The sequence below is a fragment of the Simochromis diagramma genome, unplaced genomic scaffold (assembly GCF_900408965.1).
Source record: "Simochromis diagramma unplaced genomic scaffold, fSimDia1.1 OVJJ01000361.1, whole genome shotgun sequence".
Taxonomy (NCBI): Eukaryota; Metazoa; Chordata; class Actinopteri; order Cichliformes; family Cichlidae; genus Simochromis; species Simochromis diagramma.
The window spans coordinates 11,292,261-11,309,346 of record NW_024386860.1 but is presented as its reverse complement, the minus strand read 5'-3'; the positions used below and the strand labels follow the sequence as shown (position 1 = coordinate 11,309,346).

At 40.6% G+C, this 17,086-nt stretch overlaps 1 protein-coding gene across 1 annotated transcript; it reads left to right on the top strand.

The window, feature by feature from the left end:
* Window positions 1-4,305: 4,305 nt before the first annotated feature.
* On the top strand, window positions 4,306-16,075 carry tp53inp1 (tumor protein p53 inducible nuclear protein 1). Its single transcript, XM_040030540.1, has 4 exons — window positions 4,306-4,543; window positions 6,996-7,386; window positions 10,858-11,392; window positions 11,750-16,075. The coding sequence occupies exons 2-4, from the start codon at window positions 7,254-7,256 to the stop codon at window positions 11,970-11,972; spliced, it is 891 nt and encodes a 296-aa protein (XP_039886474.1). The 5' UTR covers window positions 4,306-4,543; window positions 6,996-7,253; the 3' UTR covers window positions 11,973-16,075.
* Window positions 16,076-17,086: the final 1,011 nt, after the last annotated feature.

Here is a 17,086-nt window from a genome sequence, read left to right as displayed (position 1 = left end):
GTGGCTCTGGACCAGAGAGTCCACTTAAAGTGAGTCCTAACAATTGTTATTGAAAAGTAACTCATCCGGAGAGCTACAATTTGACTATAAAGAGTTCAAAACTAACTAAAATTGCACAAAGATGCACAAAATGACCACAAGGAGACACAGTGATCCCAACAGGGAGCAAAACAACCTCAGTGACCCATAAGCCACTGCCAAATGGCAAAAAATAATGACAAAAACTCACAAAACAAGCTCAAACAGACATAAAGCACTCAAAGGGACGCACAAAGCCACACAAAGGATGAGTGAAATACAAAAAAAGATAGAAAACAGCTACAGGGAGAAGAAAAAGAAGAATGCCAGGTAGACAAAGCAAGATTAGGGAAAACAAAATATACTCAAAATACATCCAAAAAGACTGCACAAAGTGACAGCAGTCACTTTGTGCAGTCTTTACATACATAAGGGATCACAACCAGTGATCCCTTATGTATTCCACAAGTTGATTAAACTCCATGGTTTTAAAGAATTCTAAGTAGCCAGATGTCTTCAATAAAGTTAAAGAGTGTCATGTTGGGTTCTGAAATGTAGAAGAAATATGTGAAGAACAACAGTCTAAAATTACGTAAGAAGAGTAAATATACTCAGTAGCATTCCAACCCTGTAACATCTAACAGTCAATGAGTCAACTTTGAAACTCAAACTTTCCACATTTGGAGGAAAAATAGAGAAAGCAGCTGGAGGGAGAACAAAAGAGAGAAACTTAAGCTAGTCAATATTACAAAAACCTCAAAAACAAAAGCATGAACATCAAGTGTAAATATTTAGTAAAAAGATTTGAAAATATAACATATGGATTGGAAGGAAAATACTAAAAGGTAGAAATTTAATGGGACATTTCAAAGGGAAACATCTATTCATAAAGACTGCAGTGAGCCTCGTGCTGTATGTCAAGTTGCATACTTCAATATTTGCTATTTTGAGTGTTCCAAAGTGCACTATTAGTACCTGGGCTGTGTGTACTAATAATGGTAAAAACTATTAGTTAATGAGTTAACAATCCAATATGGCAGCATTGAAGGTAAACAGAAGTAAAGCTGTAAACTTTAAATCTGTGCTGCCACTGTTGTGTTTTTTTGACTCGCTAAATACGCTATGCGTAGACCACTGATCAGGCTTTATCCATGAATGTCCTGCAGAGCAAAAAAACAAGCATTGTGCTGCATTGTTAGCGATACACACATTTTTCTATTATGCTAAGAAGCAAAATGAATCCTGTTTTTCATTGTTTTTCTGACTTTACATCTGGAATGCACTCAACTCAAAAGTGACGTCATTCTGAGTTCTGATATCCGACTTCTGAGTTAAAGTCAACACTGGCTATGTGGAGGTACCACCGACCGGGAGGAATACATTTTCAGTTAATTAGGTGGCACTAATGCTATCAAGCTAGCTAACAGCGCCATGTGTTGTAGTCTTATTTGATATTTGTGCCAAACCACAGCTGACACAAGTCCAGTTGCTCTCACAGCCAGCTGAGGCTGGCTACAAGAATGAATCAATCCCCATAGAGTTTCGTATTAAAATACTCAACGTAATACAATTAATAAGGATGTTTACAGCCTGCTACCTGCTTTCATTCCTTCATTACAGCTCACAGAGTAGCTGGTGAGTGTTTATAAAGAAGTCGCTGTATTTCATGCAAACTAAAGGTGACTGGGGCAATCTGCTGTTAACCAACGCAATCACAAGGAGGTTTTTGCCAAGCAGACGGTGATTTCTCAGTGTTTGTCGGATGGCTTTGGACATGTCTCTAGGCCTGTGACACTGGGCCTTATTCACTTAAGCCTACATTATCACCACAATTGTCAACATGCCCAAAATGGAGGAAAAGTTAATGCCACGTGGTTAGTGGTTACATGACTACGAAACCTTAATGGATACCATCAAGAGGGCTAAGTAAATCTTTTATATACAGTCCGTGGTTTTTCCCTATTAAGTGTTTTTATTCCACATGTAAAATTTAAGTATTATGCGTGTTCAAAAGGAATGACAAGTTGTTTTGTCTACATTATCTAAAGTACTACAATCATTGTACAAAGAAATACAGTCACCATCAAAATGCCTGTAATCATTTCTGATAAAAGGGAACATGTTGTGTTCCAATTCTGTTAAAAAACAAACACTGATCAAGCAGGAGTGAAGTATACATAGTGTACTATGTTGAAGTGTACTAAAAGAAATATCACCTGCCTTTAAGAGGTTGAAGGTCAGGACACAATGCTCCTCATGTTGTGAACAAAGTTCTTTTAAAAGAGAATCATTGTCTTTAAGTCTTTCATATTTGATGTGATTTCATTCGTGGTATTGTTTTCATCATTATATTTTTTAAATGTCCTGCTCTAAAAAAGCCCTCGTGTCCCTATCGTTGGCATTTATGACCACCGTGACAATTGATGTGAGCAATATCCCATAATGTACTAATATGAGGGCATTTTTAAAAGCGAGTATTTTCCACTGATTATCTGTTTATAAAGCTACCGGCACTTGCTGGTGTCCACAATAGAAAATACTAGTTGACAGACCACTTTTATCTTATCTACAATTGCATTATAGCGTGTTATACAGTTAGACCTACATGTTTATGTTCACCTTATGTATACTAGCATTTATGAGAAAAAAAATTGTCAGTACTTTGAACACCATAACATCTTCATAAAACAACTTTATAGCTGGAGATAAAGAACAGAACATACTGGCGGTTCGAGATGAAGAATAACACAACTTCCTGGAGGCCTTTTGTCTGGCCTGATGGCCCTTCCTCCACAGTGTGGGTCGTGTGCAGGGCAATGGGAGGATGAGATTTTTAAAAAGGGGAAGGGGTGAAGGCTGGGTTTCCTACTTCAACCCTTCCGAAGGTGGATCCTATTAAGCCTGCTGCTGACCAAAAAAACCCAAAACTGATGTTATCTCCATCCTGTTAACATGATTTTGAATTTGGAGCCAAGCATGCGAGTCAGAAGCTTATAAATAGTGAAAATTAGGAAGAGGTGCAGAATATTTGTCCTTCTTACTAAATTCATGTTAATATAAAACTCATCTGATTCCCTGATACTTGATGTGGTGTCTTGGAAACTGCAGTGGATACCTATGACAGCTGTTCAGAAAGAGTGGTATTAATCCAGTTTTAAAGGTTAATAAATTAGTTAAACGTTAACTGTTATTAGAATGGCGACATTATGTTTATCGGGCTGCTGCTCTCTGTAAAAACGGGTCAGTGAATCAGTGGGAAAGTATTCAGTTTAAATGGAAAACAGTACAGTGCAGGCCACACTGAAGAATTTCATTCATCTAAACATGAAGACAAATCCAGCATACCATGTACTCTTGACATGTCTAAATCCAACAACTGTTGGTTGTTGTTCATAGTATCTGTTATTACCAAGCCTAGAATAAAACATAGTGTGCAGTTTGAACATAAGAGTATCGACTTTACAGCTGTAGCTAAAGACCAGTGAAGATATCCAAGTGTATCTTTAAGGCCTTTTATTTGGAACTGATGGCCCTTCCTCCACCTCTTCGGTTGGGTGCAGGGAGGGTGATAAGAGGATGAAGTGTGAAACATGGGGGAGGGCTGCATTTTCTCATTTTGCATTTCTGAGGATTGAGACTGCTGAGCACAACACTGATCTTTACTGGATTTTTGCATTTCTTTTATGCTGAAACTGGAAGGGGACAAATATAATGTGGAAGCACATCAACCGTTTTTGGCTTTTAAACGGTTAAATATTAAGTGCTGCTGTAGCATTTTTTTTACTTAATCTTAAAGCAAAAACAGTTACTCTACTGTAACCGTCACAGATACTCATATTACTTACAAAAATCCCCAAAACTTGTGTAGTATGCTCTATTTATGTCTAAATGTCAAAACTAATGAAATCATTCTTAACTCTAAAGTAAATGATGAAAACTTTATTCAAACCTCGCTGTGTAATCGTATTTTAATAAAATTGTAAATCTGATGACTCTAAGGGGGTGTTTGAACGGTTAGAAAACAGGAAACCCAGCGGCTGGACCCGGATATCTGCTCTGTTATGTAACATTAACTTGTTTTGGGGGAAAGAAACACACTATAGTCTTGCTCAGCTGAGCGCTTTGTCCAGTCATGTCCCTTTCTTTTTCCTTAGGAGAGGGAGGAGGGAGTCACGTGGGTTAGTGACTGCCCTTAACGCGCATTTGATTGGCCCCTCGAGGGCTCCGGTTGGCTCCTCCCGCAGAGAGGTGGTCCTTAACGACGTCACGGCCGATCAGCTGTTGAGCTCCACAACAACAACAAAAGAAGGCGCAGTCGGGGGCTCGAGGAGGAAACGGGACTGAAAAGAAACGCCGCACTGTGACTCCCGATGTGCAGTCCTTAAAGTAACGTTTTTATATTTTATTTCTTCCGCGAAGAAACCTCAAGTTTTTCTATTTTTCGAAAAGTAACGCATCTACCTCATTTTTAAGGATTTTAATCACGGTTTGGACTCGTTTACACCTCCTCCTCCTTCTGCCGCAGGTGAGCTCTTTGTTTTCATCTCGGTGAATATACCCGGCCCCAAAGCCTCTGATTTCGGTATTATATATAAATTGCATGCACATAACAGGAGAGGCACTTGGTGTTTTGGTAGATATACAGCAATTAAGAAGCTATGCTCCATTATTAAGCCTTAACTGTGCGTTTTATTCGGCTTTCTCTGCCGGTGGCTTTGGTTGCCGTGGCTCTGCACAGCTTTCTGCCTTTGCTCGACTTGGACTGGAGTAAGTTTATTTTGGGAAAATATTTGATATCATATCATACGGAGATAAAAGTTAAAGTGAATATGCGGTCCAGCACTGTGCGGGTAGAATTACAGCCTCCTCCTCCTTCTTTCCTTGTATAACCATCGAAACCGGCCAACACTCTTAGGGAGCTGTAGCTCCACATTATTACCGAATCACTTCAGCCTTTATCCCCCCACAGTCTGGACGCCAAATCACATTAGCGCTTCGATCACTCCATTGAGAACAAACTTAACTTGGTAATTGGTCTTTTATCAAGCAGAGGTGTCAAGTATTCCTTTCGGTAATGACTATTTGCTGCTTTTGTCCCGTAAAGTCAATAAGAATCTTTTTTGGGGGGGGGGGGGGGGGCTGCGAAATAAGATGGGTTCCCCAAACAATCGTAACTATTTTCTACAGAAATCATCTAAGGTGAGGATAAAAGCGTGCGCCCTTTGAGTTTAGCTGTGTATTAACTCTTGTTTGCCAGCTAAAACGTGGGTAATCTGTATTTTATCCTCCACTGAATCCCACTTTATGGGTTTATTCTTAATCCCGCAGACTGCATACTGTATAGACATCCGATTTAAACGCCATGCAACAGCCCATCTTTCTTTTACAGCCCGTTTCGCACTCAACACCCAAACAAAGCGCGATCTGATGTAATAGATGCATCAATTGCGCTGACGTTCAGTGACCCGTTTAACAGCATTAATCAGGCATTAACCGGGCTTTAACCAAGCCCGGGAGAGCTTTTCTTTGTGTATGGTTATTATTATAATAACAGGAATAAAGTCGTGTAAATGATTTAGGCCTATCCTGAAATGACCTGCCCTAGGAGGGGCAGGAGGGTGAGCAAGGGGAATGAGAAACAGGTGCTGCAGATTATCAGCCTGCTGTTGTCGGTGTGAGACAGTGAGTCAGTCAGAAGCGTTTTCTGTTTTCTGTCCCTCACAGCTGTTCGATGTTTACAGAGGCGGGGTTAGATTGTTCTTGAAAAGAAGAGCGCTTTTTATTCGCTATGTGCCGGAAAATACGAGAGGTAATTAAACGCAACACAGCCAGAGGCAATGCGCCTTCAAGGGTAGGGAGAAAAAAATCGGATATCTGGGCTTGTTTGCTCCTGATGAGCATTTAAGTGTTTTTATCCAGTGCCGTGCTTTGTTTCCGCCTCCTACCGGTGATTACAGTTATTGTAACTAGATGTTTAAGTGTTCGTGGATAAACCATAACTTATCGTGAGTCATTTTGCGTAAGCAGAAAAAAGTGCCAACAGATATATGAAATTAAAATGTCACTTATCCACTGAGAGAGCTCGTTACTCATAACAAATGATTAGGTTGTGAATGATGTAAGATAAGGCTGTTATTACAACAGTTGAGCTACTGCACCTGTTAATGCAGTGTTCATGTGTTGCCTGACACACCTATACACGAAGTATGATGAAATTGCTTATCATATTTGCCACATTTTCTTCAGTTTACATCTAATTTACATGTAATGGAAGTCTTATAGATGATACATTTGCATCTTGCACCATCGTTTGTTTGTTTAGCCATAAGTAATGTCTATAGGGCTATCATGTTGGACAGTAAAAGAGTTCATTTGGACATATTACAGAAACCTGAATTCGTAGAGTGAAGGCCAAAATAAGGGGTGGGTGGGTGGGGGGGGGGGGGGAGTACACTTGGCTTCAATCTGCTAATATCGTGCCAGTGGGTTCCATTTACACAGCAGCTGTAGGGTGACAGTGACACTTGTGACTTTTCATTTCTTTCTACTTTCCTCATGTGAAAGGCTGTAGTTAGGCCAACAAACAGGCTGCCAGCCAGCTGTGTCTGTACGTCCTCTGAGCACAGCAGATCCTTTATTTGCACGTGAATTAAACACAGACAGGACATCTTTTTTCTCCGCTCGTTTCCTTCAGATCAATAATTGAAGAAACTGCAGCTGCTGCTCATGACCATCAAGTCTGACAGGAAATTAATCCATCCCGGAAATTTGTGCAGCTAGAGGCGAATACTAACAGGCTTGTCATTAAAGTCGTTCTTGTGTGTGTTTGTGTTTAAACCATTTCTCTGGGAAGCCCTGGTGTGTTTTCAGGCTCTGTCCTAACATCTTTAATGAGGGATGGAGATGTGAGGCCTTGTGTGTAAAACCAGCACCTGTAAATGTTTATAACCGAATCCTCATGTTTCTCTGCCTCTCAGGGCTTTTTTTTTTGAAGACTTTTGCACTCACTGAAGCGATCCTGACGTTGAGCGATGTCCAGCCTGCGCCTGCTGGCCCTCAGATGATCTATGACCACAACTTATTGATGCACTTTAGCACCTTTACGGAGCCTTCCCCCTGCTGTGAACCCCGCAGCTGATGACCAAAACGACCGCAACACCTCCCCGCCGTCGCCCAGAGCCACGCGCCTCCCCCGACCCCTCCCTCATCCTCACGCCCCTGCAGGACATCTCAGGATGTTCCAGAGGTTCGCCAGTGCTCTCTTTGGGGACGATGTGGAGGAGGTGAGTCGAGGCAGCAGACCTGGGGACGGCAAAGTGGAGGAGACAGAGGAGGAGGATGAAGACTGGATCCTGGTCAACTACCTGAGTAAGTCTGATTCTCACAAGAACCAGTTAATGGTTCAGAATCTGTAATCAGCCAACACCTTGCATTAGTACCATAAAGTAGAAGGTAAATAAACATTTTGACACGCAGCAGTGATTTTAGAACGATTTTGAGACTTGCTTCACTTGTTCAGCTGTCAGACAATGCATTTTTGTTCTCAAAACACTGTAAACTAAACTATGAAATGAAAGCTGACTCTAACAGGAGGACACTGAGGAACAAAGGGCTCAAGCAGAAATGTTTTATCCAGCATTTCACTATATGGCATATGTGAAAACTTTGGGTTAAATAGGTAAACAAATTAGAAACACACACACACACACACACTTCAGATATATGCATAGCAAGTGTTAAATGCCATGCATATATGCCAAAAGTAAAAAAGTCAATCAGTTTGAGGAAGATTAGAGCAAAATCCACCCCCTGATGAAGACTGTGAGTTCAGGAAAGGCTACTGAGCTAATCCAACATGGAGCAACCAGCTAGAAAGACAGTGTATAACTTTAGAGTTTTGTAATGGCAGGTAAAAACCATGCCAAGTTTCCAGTGCAGTCTGAGACCATAAAAAGATTCCAGTCAAAACAGACACGACACGACACAGAAGAGTTCAACAAGTCACCCACCCACACACTGTATGCAGAAACATGACACACTGCAGTGACTCCCAAATGGCTCTGGATGATTCTTGGCACAGCTTTGGTTTGGTGTTAACCCACAGTGGGTCTTAACTTGAATTGACCCCCCCTCCCAAAATTCCATAACCGTGTGAATATTTCTGGCACGAGGGCTGGTGAGAACGAGAGGCTGTCTGACTCACTTCAAGCTGGAGGGGGTGAAGAGGTTGGATGTCAGGCAGTTTATGGGCAAGTCAACCTGCAAACAGGTCAAACAAAAGTGTCTGGAGAACCAGATGAGGTAAAAATAGGTCCCAGTGCTTCCAGGAGGTAAACATGTATGGGCAGAAAGTTTCCTCAAACATCCCTCCACTATAAAAACACCTGGCTACATCATATCCGTGTCTCCATCACAAAGATACACCATGCTATGTTTTGTACAAGGCTGATAGAAGCTCAGTGTATTTGTGACTCAATGTTTTGTTGACATTTTCTGTCAGGTTTCTCACCAGCTCTGGCTAGAGCTGATTTAAGGGGGACCTATTATTTATTCTATTACAAACATTTGTGCTCTTAGATCTGTGTGGTGAAAGAATTGTGTTTGGGTTTTATCACATAAGTAAGCATGTCAAGAGCAATATTTTTTTTAAAAATGAGGTTTTTATGGCCTGTCATCACTCATGCATATTATCAAGTGTGAATACAGGCTCATGAATGTGCCACATACAGTGTCAGAAATGAGTAAGAAGTAATAATGTTATAAGAAAGTATGGCTTGAACGTTGCAAATGTGGTTGAATGAGGCCAGGAGCTGAAGAAGTCTGGTTAAAGGCGATGCTGTCTGTTTGCTCTGCTGATGCTCTGCATGCTCTGAGCCTTTGTGGTTCATGGAGGAGACAGGGTTATGTGGGGGATCAGCTGGTCCTTTCATAATCTGGACTGACCTCATTAACCCAATGTACAGTGAGCCCAAGTGTACAAAACACTACATGCACCCCATTCTAGAGCTGGAGACCTGTTGTCTAGTTGACACTGCATACCTTGAGCTGCTGTGTTTGCAAACGCCTGCAGCCTCCGCAGGAAGAGATCAGCAGCTGATGGGGCTCGGACAGTGCTGCTGAGAGGATAAAGTGAGAAGATCAGCTGCTGCGAACTGAGTCAGCACCCTGCAACCTCTCTGGCCCGTTGTGGGTAAACAAGGACTCCTCTGTGAACTCCAGGGAGTCAGAGCCACAGCGCGGTGTTAATGTCACGTGTAGAAATTGAGCTTCAAACACTGCTCTCACAGTAAACGGGTGAGAGCACTGAGGTCAGAGGAGAAGGGTGGAGGTCGAAAAACCTTTATCTTCATCCTGTGTGTTTGATGACCACTAAAACATTCTAATAATCATGTTCTTTACAAAAGTAAGGCCCCATCCTTAAAGAAAACTGAAAACAAGCAGAGATGTCTGCTGTGTTGACACAGTTATTTTTAACATCCAGTCTGCAAGCTTGAGATCATGTTGGCCTTCCACCTCACAACTTCCTGTTTCTCTGTGAATCATTAGAAGCTGTGGCTGGATCAAAACAAGAGCCCGACCCGCAGCTTTTGGCAAGCCTCCAGTTTTGCATAAGATAGCTAGCAGGGCAGGATGTATGCGTGCTCGCTGCACACGATGATTTATGTGCAAAGGAACGAGCAGTGGTTGTGTATGCTGCTTCTTGTAGAGAGAGCTTAGGTTGCTCTCCCTGGGGTTAACAGCAGACAGACATTTTTGCAGATTCAAACAGAAACATGCGTGCAAGCTGTGGTTCATTGGGCATGCAATGTTGAGCTGTCAGGCTGTCAGCCTGCTTGCAGCTGTTTGGCTGATCAGCTTCCAGAAAATTATTGTTTACATCTGGCAGGTTCCCTTCTGCTGCGTGGTCAAGCCACAGCGCCGCCTGCTGGTACACTGATGACATTACACAGGCGTTTTACTTTAAAATCAAAACAACAGCTGGAACAGTAAATGACCTGTTGCATAAAGGAGTTTGGATTTATGATGTCTGTAAACCAAATGGTTTGAGACCTCATAGAGAAACATTTTAGAAAAGTAGGGCGCAGAACATGTTTACAAAGATATGCTGTAAAGAGAGGGACGCCTATTTTTGAATCTCTTTTCACTGGTTTGTGTATAACCAATGTATTTTAAGTTTAAGGGACGAACTTTTTCCACCACTCAAAAAAAAACATAAACCAAAGTTTTGGGTTATTATTTCAAAACTTCGAGTTTGGTATCTTAAAATTTTGATTTATTACCTCAAACTTCTGTGAAAATAACTCAAAAATGAGAAAATAACATTTCAAGTTAGTCAAAGTCCAAATTTTGAGATAATGACCCAATGTTATTTTTAAAAATGGATTTATGTTTTTATTGGGTTTTTAAAAAAAATAGTTTTTCTGTTTTTAGTTGTGGAAACAAGCTTCTACAAGTTAACGACATTCACCACCACCGCCTCCTGGAAGGTCAATACAAAACAGGCCTTATTGTTTGACAGACGATGGCTTTAAAGATGCTCAAAAAGGCACAAACACTGTCATGAGGTGCAGTTCGATGACTCACAGTAGCAGACACCTGCTGCAGTCAAAGCGGCCATGCCTTAATAATGAATAGGTTTAAGCCTTAAAAGCCTGTTTTTGTAACAGGTTGTTCACATGACTCTTTCTGCTGTAAAAGTTGCCTGTAAGAGCATGTGGGGAATGACTAGTACTTGGTACTTTTCAGATACAGGTGTTACTTTTTTCATAAGACATAAAATCTGATGCGTCTCTAGTACTATTTTCATTCCATTAATGACACCTTCATCTCACCCCTTAGCTGAAGCTGGCTCCAGCCAGTGTAACGATGGCCACTCGGGATCCACCATCATCCAAGATGAAGACGAGGAGGTGGAGGCAGAGGAGGATGAAGAAGATGATGAGCTGGTGATGATCCCCTCACCCATGGGCATCCCACCTGTCCGTTACGCCTCCTGCACCTCCCTCAACTCAACGGCTGACACCGACCCGGACGGTGGTCCAGATGAGGACGAGGAAGATGATGAGAGTGGGTTTCTGCGTGTGGACACCCGCTCTCTGCAGGAGAGCTGGTTTCTTACCCCCCCACCCTGCTTCACTGGGCGTAGCACCTTTCCCATCGTCCTGGAGCCCAGCCCTCTGGAGAACCTGCTAATCGAACACCCCAGCATGTCCGTCTACACTCACCACAGCATCCCACGACTGAACCTTGACCCCCTGCCACAAAGCTCACATGAACCAGAATTGAACTTTACGTCCGATGAGATGACCGCGAGCCTGACAGCTTCAAGTGGAAAGGAAAAGGCCAGAAGAACGCCAGATGGCTCTCGCCACAGGTAAAATCTGGGCTCTGTCCATGCACAGAAATTTCATCATCATTGGAAAATAGATTTCAAGCATGGACATATTTATAAATATGTCCAAAAGTACCAAATGGACAACACTTCAAAGGCACCAACTTCGCAATAGCCGTTTTTAGTGTTAACTTATCCAGTCACAGGCTTTTTGAGACATTTTAATAAAAAATAATCTACTAACTGAAAGAGCACACAATGTAGCAGATACTTCAAAAATGCTCCTGATAATTGGATATAATTGTAAACCAATGCATGTTCTGAAGCAGCTGTTAAATTACTTATTGCATTGTGCTAAAAACTAATCTGCCTTCTTCTGAAAACTTCTGCCTCCTGCAGGCCAGAGGCGGCAGTTTCACAGCGGCGCTCCAGTCTTCACTCCTCCTGCTACGCCGCGGCGCTCTCCGCTCAGGCTGGCCTTGTGCAACAAAGGCCGGGAAACCCCACCCAACGTACCCAGCCCATGTCCCGCAAAGCCCTGCGACGCCTCAACCTGCTCCGCCCCCCAAAAGCCAACACCATGCACCTGCACCAGCCCAGCCAGAGGCATCTCAACTTCTGAGACATCCTCATCACTATTCATCATCATCATCAACCTCAATACTTTAAGCAGTACAGGAATGTAACACTGGCCACCCACAAGCATTCATCTCCGTTTTCTTTCATCTTCTCAACAAACAAACACCAGCAGCAAGTTAACTACGACATCAGCCACCACTTACACACCTCACACCTAATTTCTCCTGAAAGCTTAATGGGTGGTGAAATCGGGAAGGTGGCTGTTGACTTTTTATATCAGTAATGTGGCCAGTGAAGATTTTTTCTCCCTCCCTCACTTCACTCCCCAAGTCCTACTCCTCTTCATCCATCCTCCATCCTCCTATGTATTGATACTGAGAAGAAGGGATATATAAAGGTCATAAAGTTAACCCCCCCTCCCCTCCCTTTTCACAAGACCATTTCTTCTTCTATTTCTTCAGAGCATTGTACGTCCAATCACAGAGAGAAACAGAGGTCATGATGACTTCTCTTTCTTTTCTTTCTTCTTCTTCTTTACGGTCACCTTAATGTGTAGAATCAATGCTGTAGGTCACTTTACTAAGCGGCAGGTTCACTGTGTGGCAGGATGGTCCGGTGGTGTCACTTCAGGGTCTCACAGTGGGACTGCTGGTCATCTGGGCAACTTTTTGGGCTGACAGAGGGCAGTAGGAGACATTTCAGATCCTAAATGACTTGAACATAGACAGTGCAGCCGGATAACGTTTTCATTTAATCAATGCAGGAGTATTGGAATGCAGTGTTCCCAATATGTTGCCAGTGAAGGGCTGTTCACACTAGAGGATGAAGTTTAGGTGGGTTTAAAGGAAAAATTCCCTTTATGTAATCTCACGTGCTTATAATCAGTGATCTGTACTAAATGCTCTGTTTGTGTCTTGAGTGACTTCCTGCATTTTAGAGGAGAACAGGGTATGTCCATAACAACTGTAGGAACAGACGCTCTGCTTTATTACAGCTGACTTTATTATAATTACGCCTTTTTGATGGTGTAAGTTTAAAGCTTTATAACATCTTTATTACAGAAGAAAAGTGCAACATTTTGAGCCTCTTTATAAGTGCAATACAAATTCTCTTCTTTTTATAAAAAACACAGTTCTTGCTGTTATGTTTTAATACTAAACGCTTCAGCCAGACTTAAACACGTGCATTCAAAGGTTCTCCTGTGAAACTGGAGGGTGTGTTAACTGAAAACAGAGAGTTTCAGCAAAATTAGAATCACGTCTGAGTCAAACCTAACTATGTACTGTAGCTGCTTTGCCTGTTAGTCCATTTTCTGCTCTCGTACTTTCAGACGTAGATTTCTAGTTTCTGTGCTGCGGTTCTCTCTGTGATTCACTTTGGTTGCAGAAGGAACTCGTTCCCTTCACCCAACCTTATGCTGTGTGTGTTTGACTGATTATTAAAAAGCTTCAAAAACACCACAAATGAAGCCAGTGAAGCAAAACACAGCTGTATTAAAGCCTTTAAAGGGTATTTTTCCTTAAGTTCCTGCTTTTTGAGCTCTGCAGCACCACCAGAGGTGAAAAACTTCCATGTTGCTCATCCTGCAGCTTCAGCTGAACCTGCCTCTGACTTTATAATTCAGTACTTTTCACGATATTTCTTTAAAGGAGAAAAAAAGAAAAGAAAAAAATGGAAAAAATACTGGGTTAAATATCACTAAACGCCTTGTTTTAACAGTAGCTTTGAGATAAATAGAAATGTTAAAAAATATGTAAAACAAAAAAAACTTCCAAAAATATTTTTTGAAAAGAAAAAACAAATTACATATCAGTATGAAGTTGGTATATATGCGTCCATGGTTTCTTGCTTAGGTGTGTTTGGTTATGATAGTGTGCAATCTGTTGCATGGTTGTAGAGTTTTGTTAGTGTCATGATGGTGGGAAAAAAAAGAAAAATGGATAATTATTATTTTCTTTCTTTTTTTCTGTTTTGTTTTTGTTCTTAAATGAATCTGCAGTCCACTTCTCAGGGTCACAACCAATCACCTTTACTCTTTAGGAAAATGCAGATTTACTTGACGGCTGATGATTCTTTGCGTGTACTCGGACTTTTTCCAGCTATGTCCCTGCGTGCTTTCCCTCTGTGAAAACCTTTGTGAGAAATAATCAACTTCTTGTTTAGTGTCACAGAAACATCTTTTGGTCCCAGGACTGTGAAATGAACTCTGACACTGTCAGCTGACTGTTGGAAATCCATCAGGATGGAGAGAAACTGTTGGTTTTTTCAGCTATGTTTATATATTTTGCTCAACTGTACCTAACATGGTTTTAGAAATGTACCTTATGCTATTTTAACTGTTCTCTTTTCCATGTTAACGTAGTTACATTTCGTTAAATATTTAAACCAAAAAAAAAGTAGCAGCGATCTTTAATCTCTCCGTAGTTTTATTATACTGGTGTTCTTTTTTTTTTTTTTAAATTGTTTGATAACAGCTCTCGGTTACGGTGCTCTAAAATGGTAGACTGTTTAATGGTTTGATGTGTCTGCTGTAGGGATAAGCGGAGCCCAGGCCGAGTCGCCACACTGCAAAAGTTGAGAAATAACCAACCTTATAGAGTGACTAAAATCTATGGAAGACCATTTCTGCCAAAAAAAGACTATTTAAATATATATAGGGTAAACAGGTTTAAAGTAAAGTTCTGGAGCATGTATGTTTGTCTGATGTTAAACAGAAAATTTGACTCAGTCTGTGACTTTTTATAACTGAAAATTTGTTCCAAAATGTTTAATTTTTTTCTGTTTTTCTTCTTCCGAACTTTTAAACCCTTTTTTTTTTTTTTTTTTTTTTTTTTGTCTGGCAGAAATCGGCAACCATTTTAATGTTCGTAAATAATTTAAGAACAGGTGAAGGACTCTACATATAACTTCACATTTTGCTTATTTATCAACTTAAAAAAAAATTCATTTCCTTACACACATCCACAGAAACTTACTAAACTCTGTAAATTTGCCTAACAATGATGTTTTGGAAACCGATCCTGTTCTGAAGATACGGAGATGCAGTGTGGAACGAACACATATTATGGAGGAGAAAAGATTCAGTCACTTTTAATGGAAACTGTTGCAGTGTGGTGTTCTAATCGCCTTGTAAACCTGACTGAATGTCTCTAGTCGAGTTTCTGGGAAGGTAGCGTTGTTAACAAAGCCCTGTAAGGCATTTTTGTTATTTGCTGTAAATAATCGTAAACGGTAGTAGAGTGGATCTCTTGTGTTTTCAAGCTTTTTTTTTTTTCTTGTCCTTTCTCGAATGTCTCTCTCTCTCTGCAGTGAGTTTTGCAATCACGAACGATGTTATTTTGTGTCATTTTATTTTTTGAAAAAGAGAAACTTAAAGACAGAAGGGATCGGAGGTTCCTCCTGCTGTCAGGAGCCTTAAACGATTTATTTGTTTTTTTGTTCTTTTGTTTTTTTTCTTAAGTATCTGTTCTCAGCTCATCTCTCCATCATTAATCTAACAGGGATTTGTAATGCTTTTTGTTCAATGCCTTGAAATTTGTGGATCACGTGCCTTCCAGGTTGAAATGTTATGATGACAATGCATCAATGAAGAACTTGAACTCGTTTTTCTTTTTGTTTAACTTTTTAAGTGGACGTAATAATAAATTAAAACACACAGACAAACATCAGAAACCAACTATGCATCATTCGAGGAAGCTCATATGCTCTCACCACCACCATCCGCCCAGTCCTTGTACAGCTTTTATAATGACTCAACAAACCAGACGGAATGATGTAGCAAAACCTCTTTTTTTCTCCTATTGTTTTATTTGTAAGTGTGAAGAATATTTTATGGCATTTTTCCACTAAGTGTTAGACTTTTTGGGTTTTTGTTTGTTTTGTTTTGTCATTTTTTGCTTTTCTGTGTAGTTTACTGGAATAATACTGCACTTTGCCAAAAAGAAAAAAGGTGTAGGACTTTTAGGGTTACCTTTTTATTTATCAACATAACTGGTTTCCTTTGTATTTTGGATGTATGACAGATCACTCTGTTCTGACATCAGAAACAAAAAAAAGCTAAATAAAAGTGGGGTCATCTGTTTTCACACTGTAATAGTTAATACATGTGATCTCTTATTAGCCTCTAATAAATGTTTTCATACACAATTTTCTTGTCTTTGTCTTTTTCTTTAGCCTCAGTTTTGCTTATTAACACAACAACCAAAAGCAAGAAATAACACATAATAGTGCAGAAGATAACTTCATATTCTAGGGAGTGCAGTGGTTAGCACTATTGCCTCAGAACAAGAAGCTGCTGACAAGTGACTGATGGTCTTTTTCAAACTAGTGGCATCAGATGGACAAAATGCACAAACTGATGCTTGTATCCACCTTTGAAATAATGTTACAAGTATCTGCTACATGACCATATTACCAAGAGCTTTAAGTATTTCAGTCTAAATTTTAATTCTATTGAATCTATTTAGCTTGAATCAATTATGTAGAACACGAGCAAAGAAAAAAAGAGTGCATTTTTTTAAAGTAGCTCTATTTTCTGTTGTCTACATCGTAGAGAGTAACTTTAATGCCGCACCTAAAAAGGGAAATGAGTACAGTCAAAGGTTAAAGTGGATTCATCAGGTGGAGGAACCCTTAAATTGGTTGTAGTGGCTCAGTGTGGGGAAAAGACTCAAAGCTCACAATAGTTTTGATTGTGAGCTTTAGTAGATTTTCTTAGTGTACAGGCTGTGATCAGCTGATCTGCTGCTCCTGCTCTGAGGTTTACTGCTTGTTACAGGGCAGCCTTTTGTGGCTGGATTTACAATGAGGCAGACCAAGACAAGTATAGTGGAACAAGGGGTATTTCTTTATCCGACAGCTCTCCTCACCAAACAGTCCACCCATCTAATGGCAACTAGCAGCCTTAAGTACTTTCAGCTGTCGCAGGCTAAACCATTATTCTATTAACAGGGGAGTTCTCAAACCCAACCTTCCACCACATTATACAATAAATCAACTCAAATAAATATATATCTAAATACATTTTTCATTTTCATATGAATACATATTTTACACTTTATCCTTACACCAAACCCATTATTATAAAAACGCCACACTCTCTTAACCCATGGCCTCTCCCGGAACCTTTAAATGGTGTCTGGACCTCCAAGGAAACAT

Excerpts from the sequence above, each read along its gene's own strand:
- tp53inp1 (XM_040030540.1), top strand. The coding sequence starts at position 7,254 with ATGTTCCAGAGGTTCGCCAGTGCTCTCTTTGGGGACGATGTGGAGGAG. Across the intron at positions 7,387-10,857 it reads GATCCTGGTCAACTACCTGA|CTGAAGCTGGCTCCAGCCAG; the intron begins GTAAGTCTGATT and ends CTCACCCCTTAG. Across the intron at positions 11,393-11,749 it reads CCAGATGGCTCTCGCCACAG|GCCAGAGGCGGCAGTTTCAC; the intron begins GTAAAATCTGGG and ends TGCCTCCTGCAG.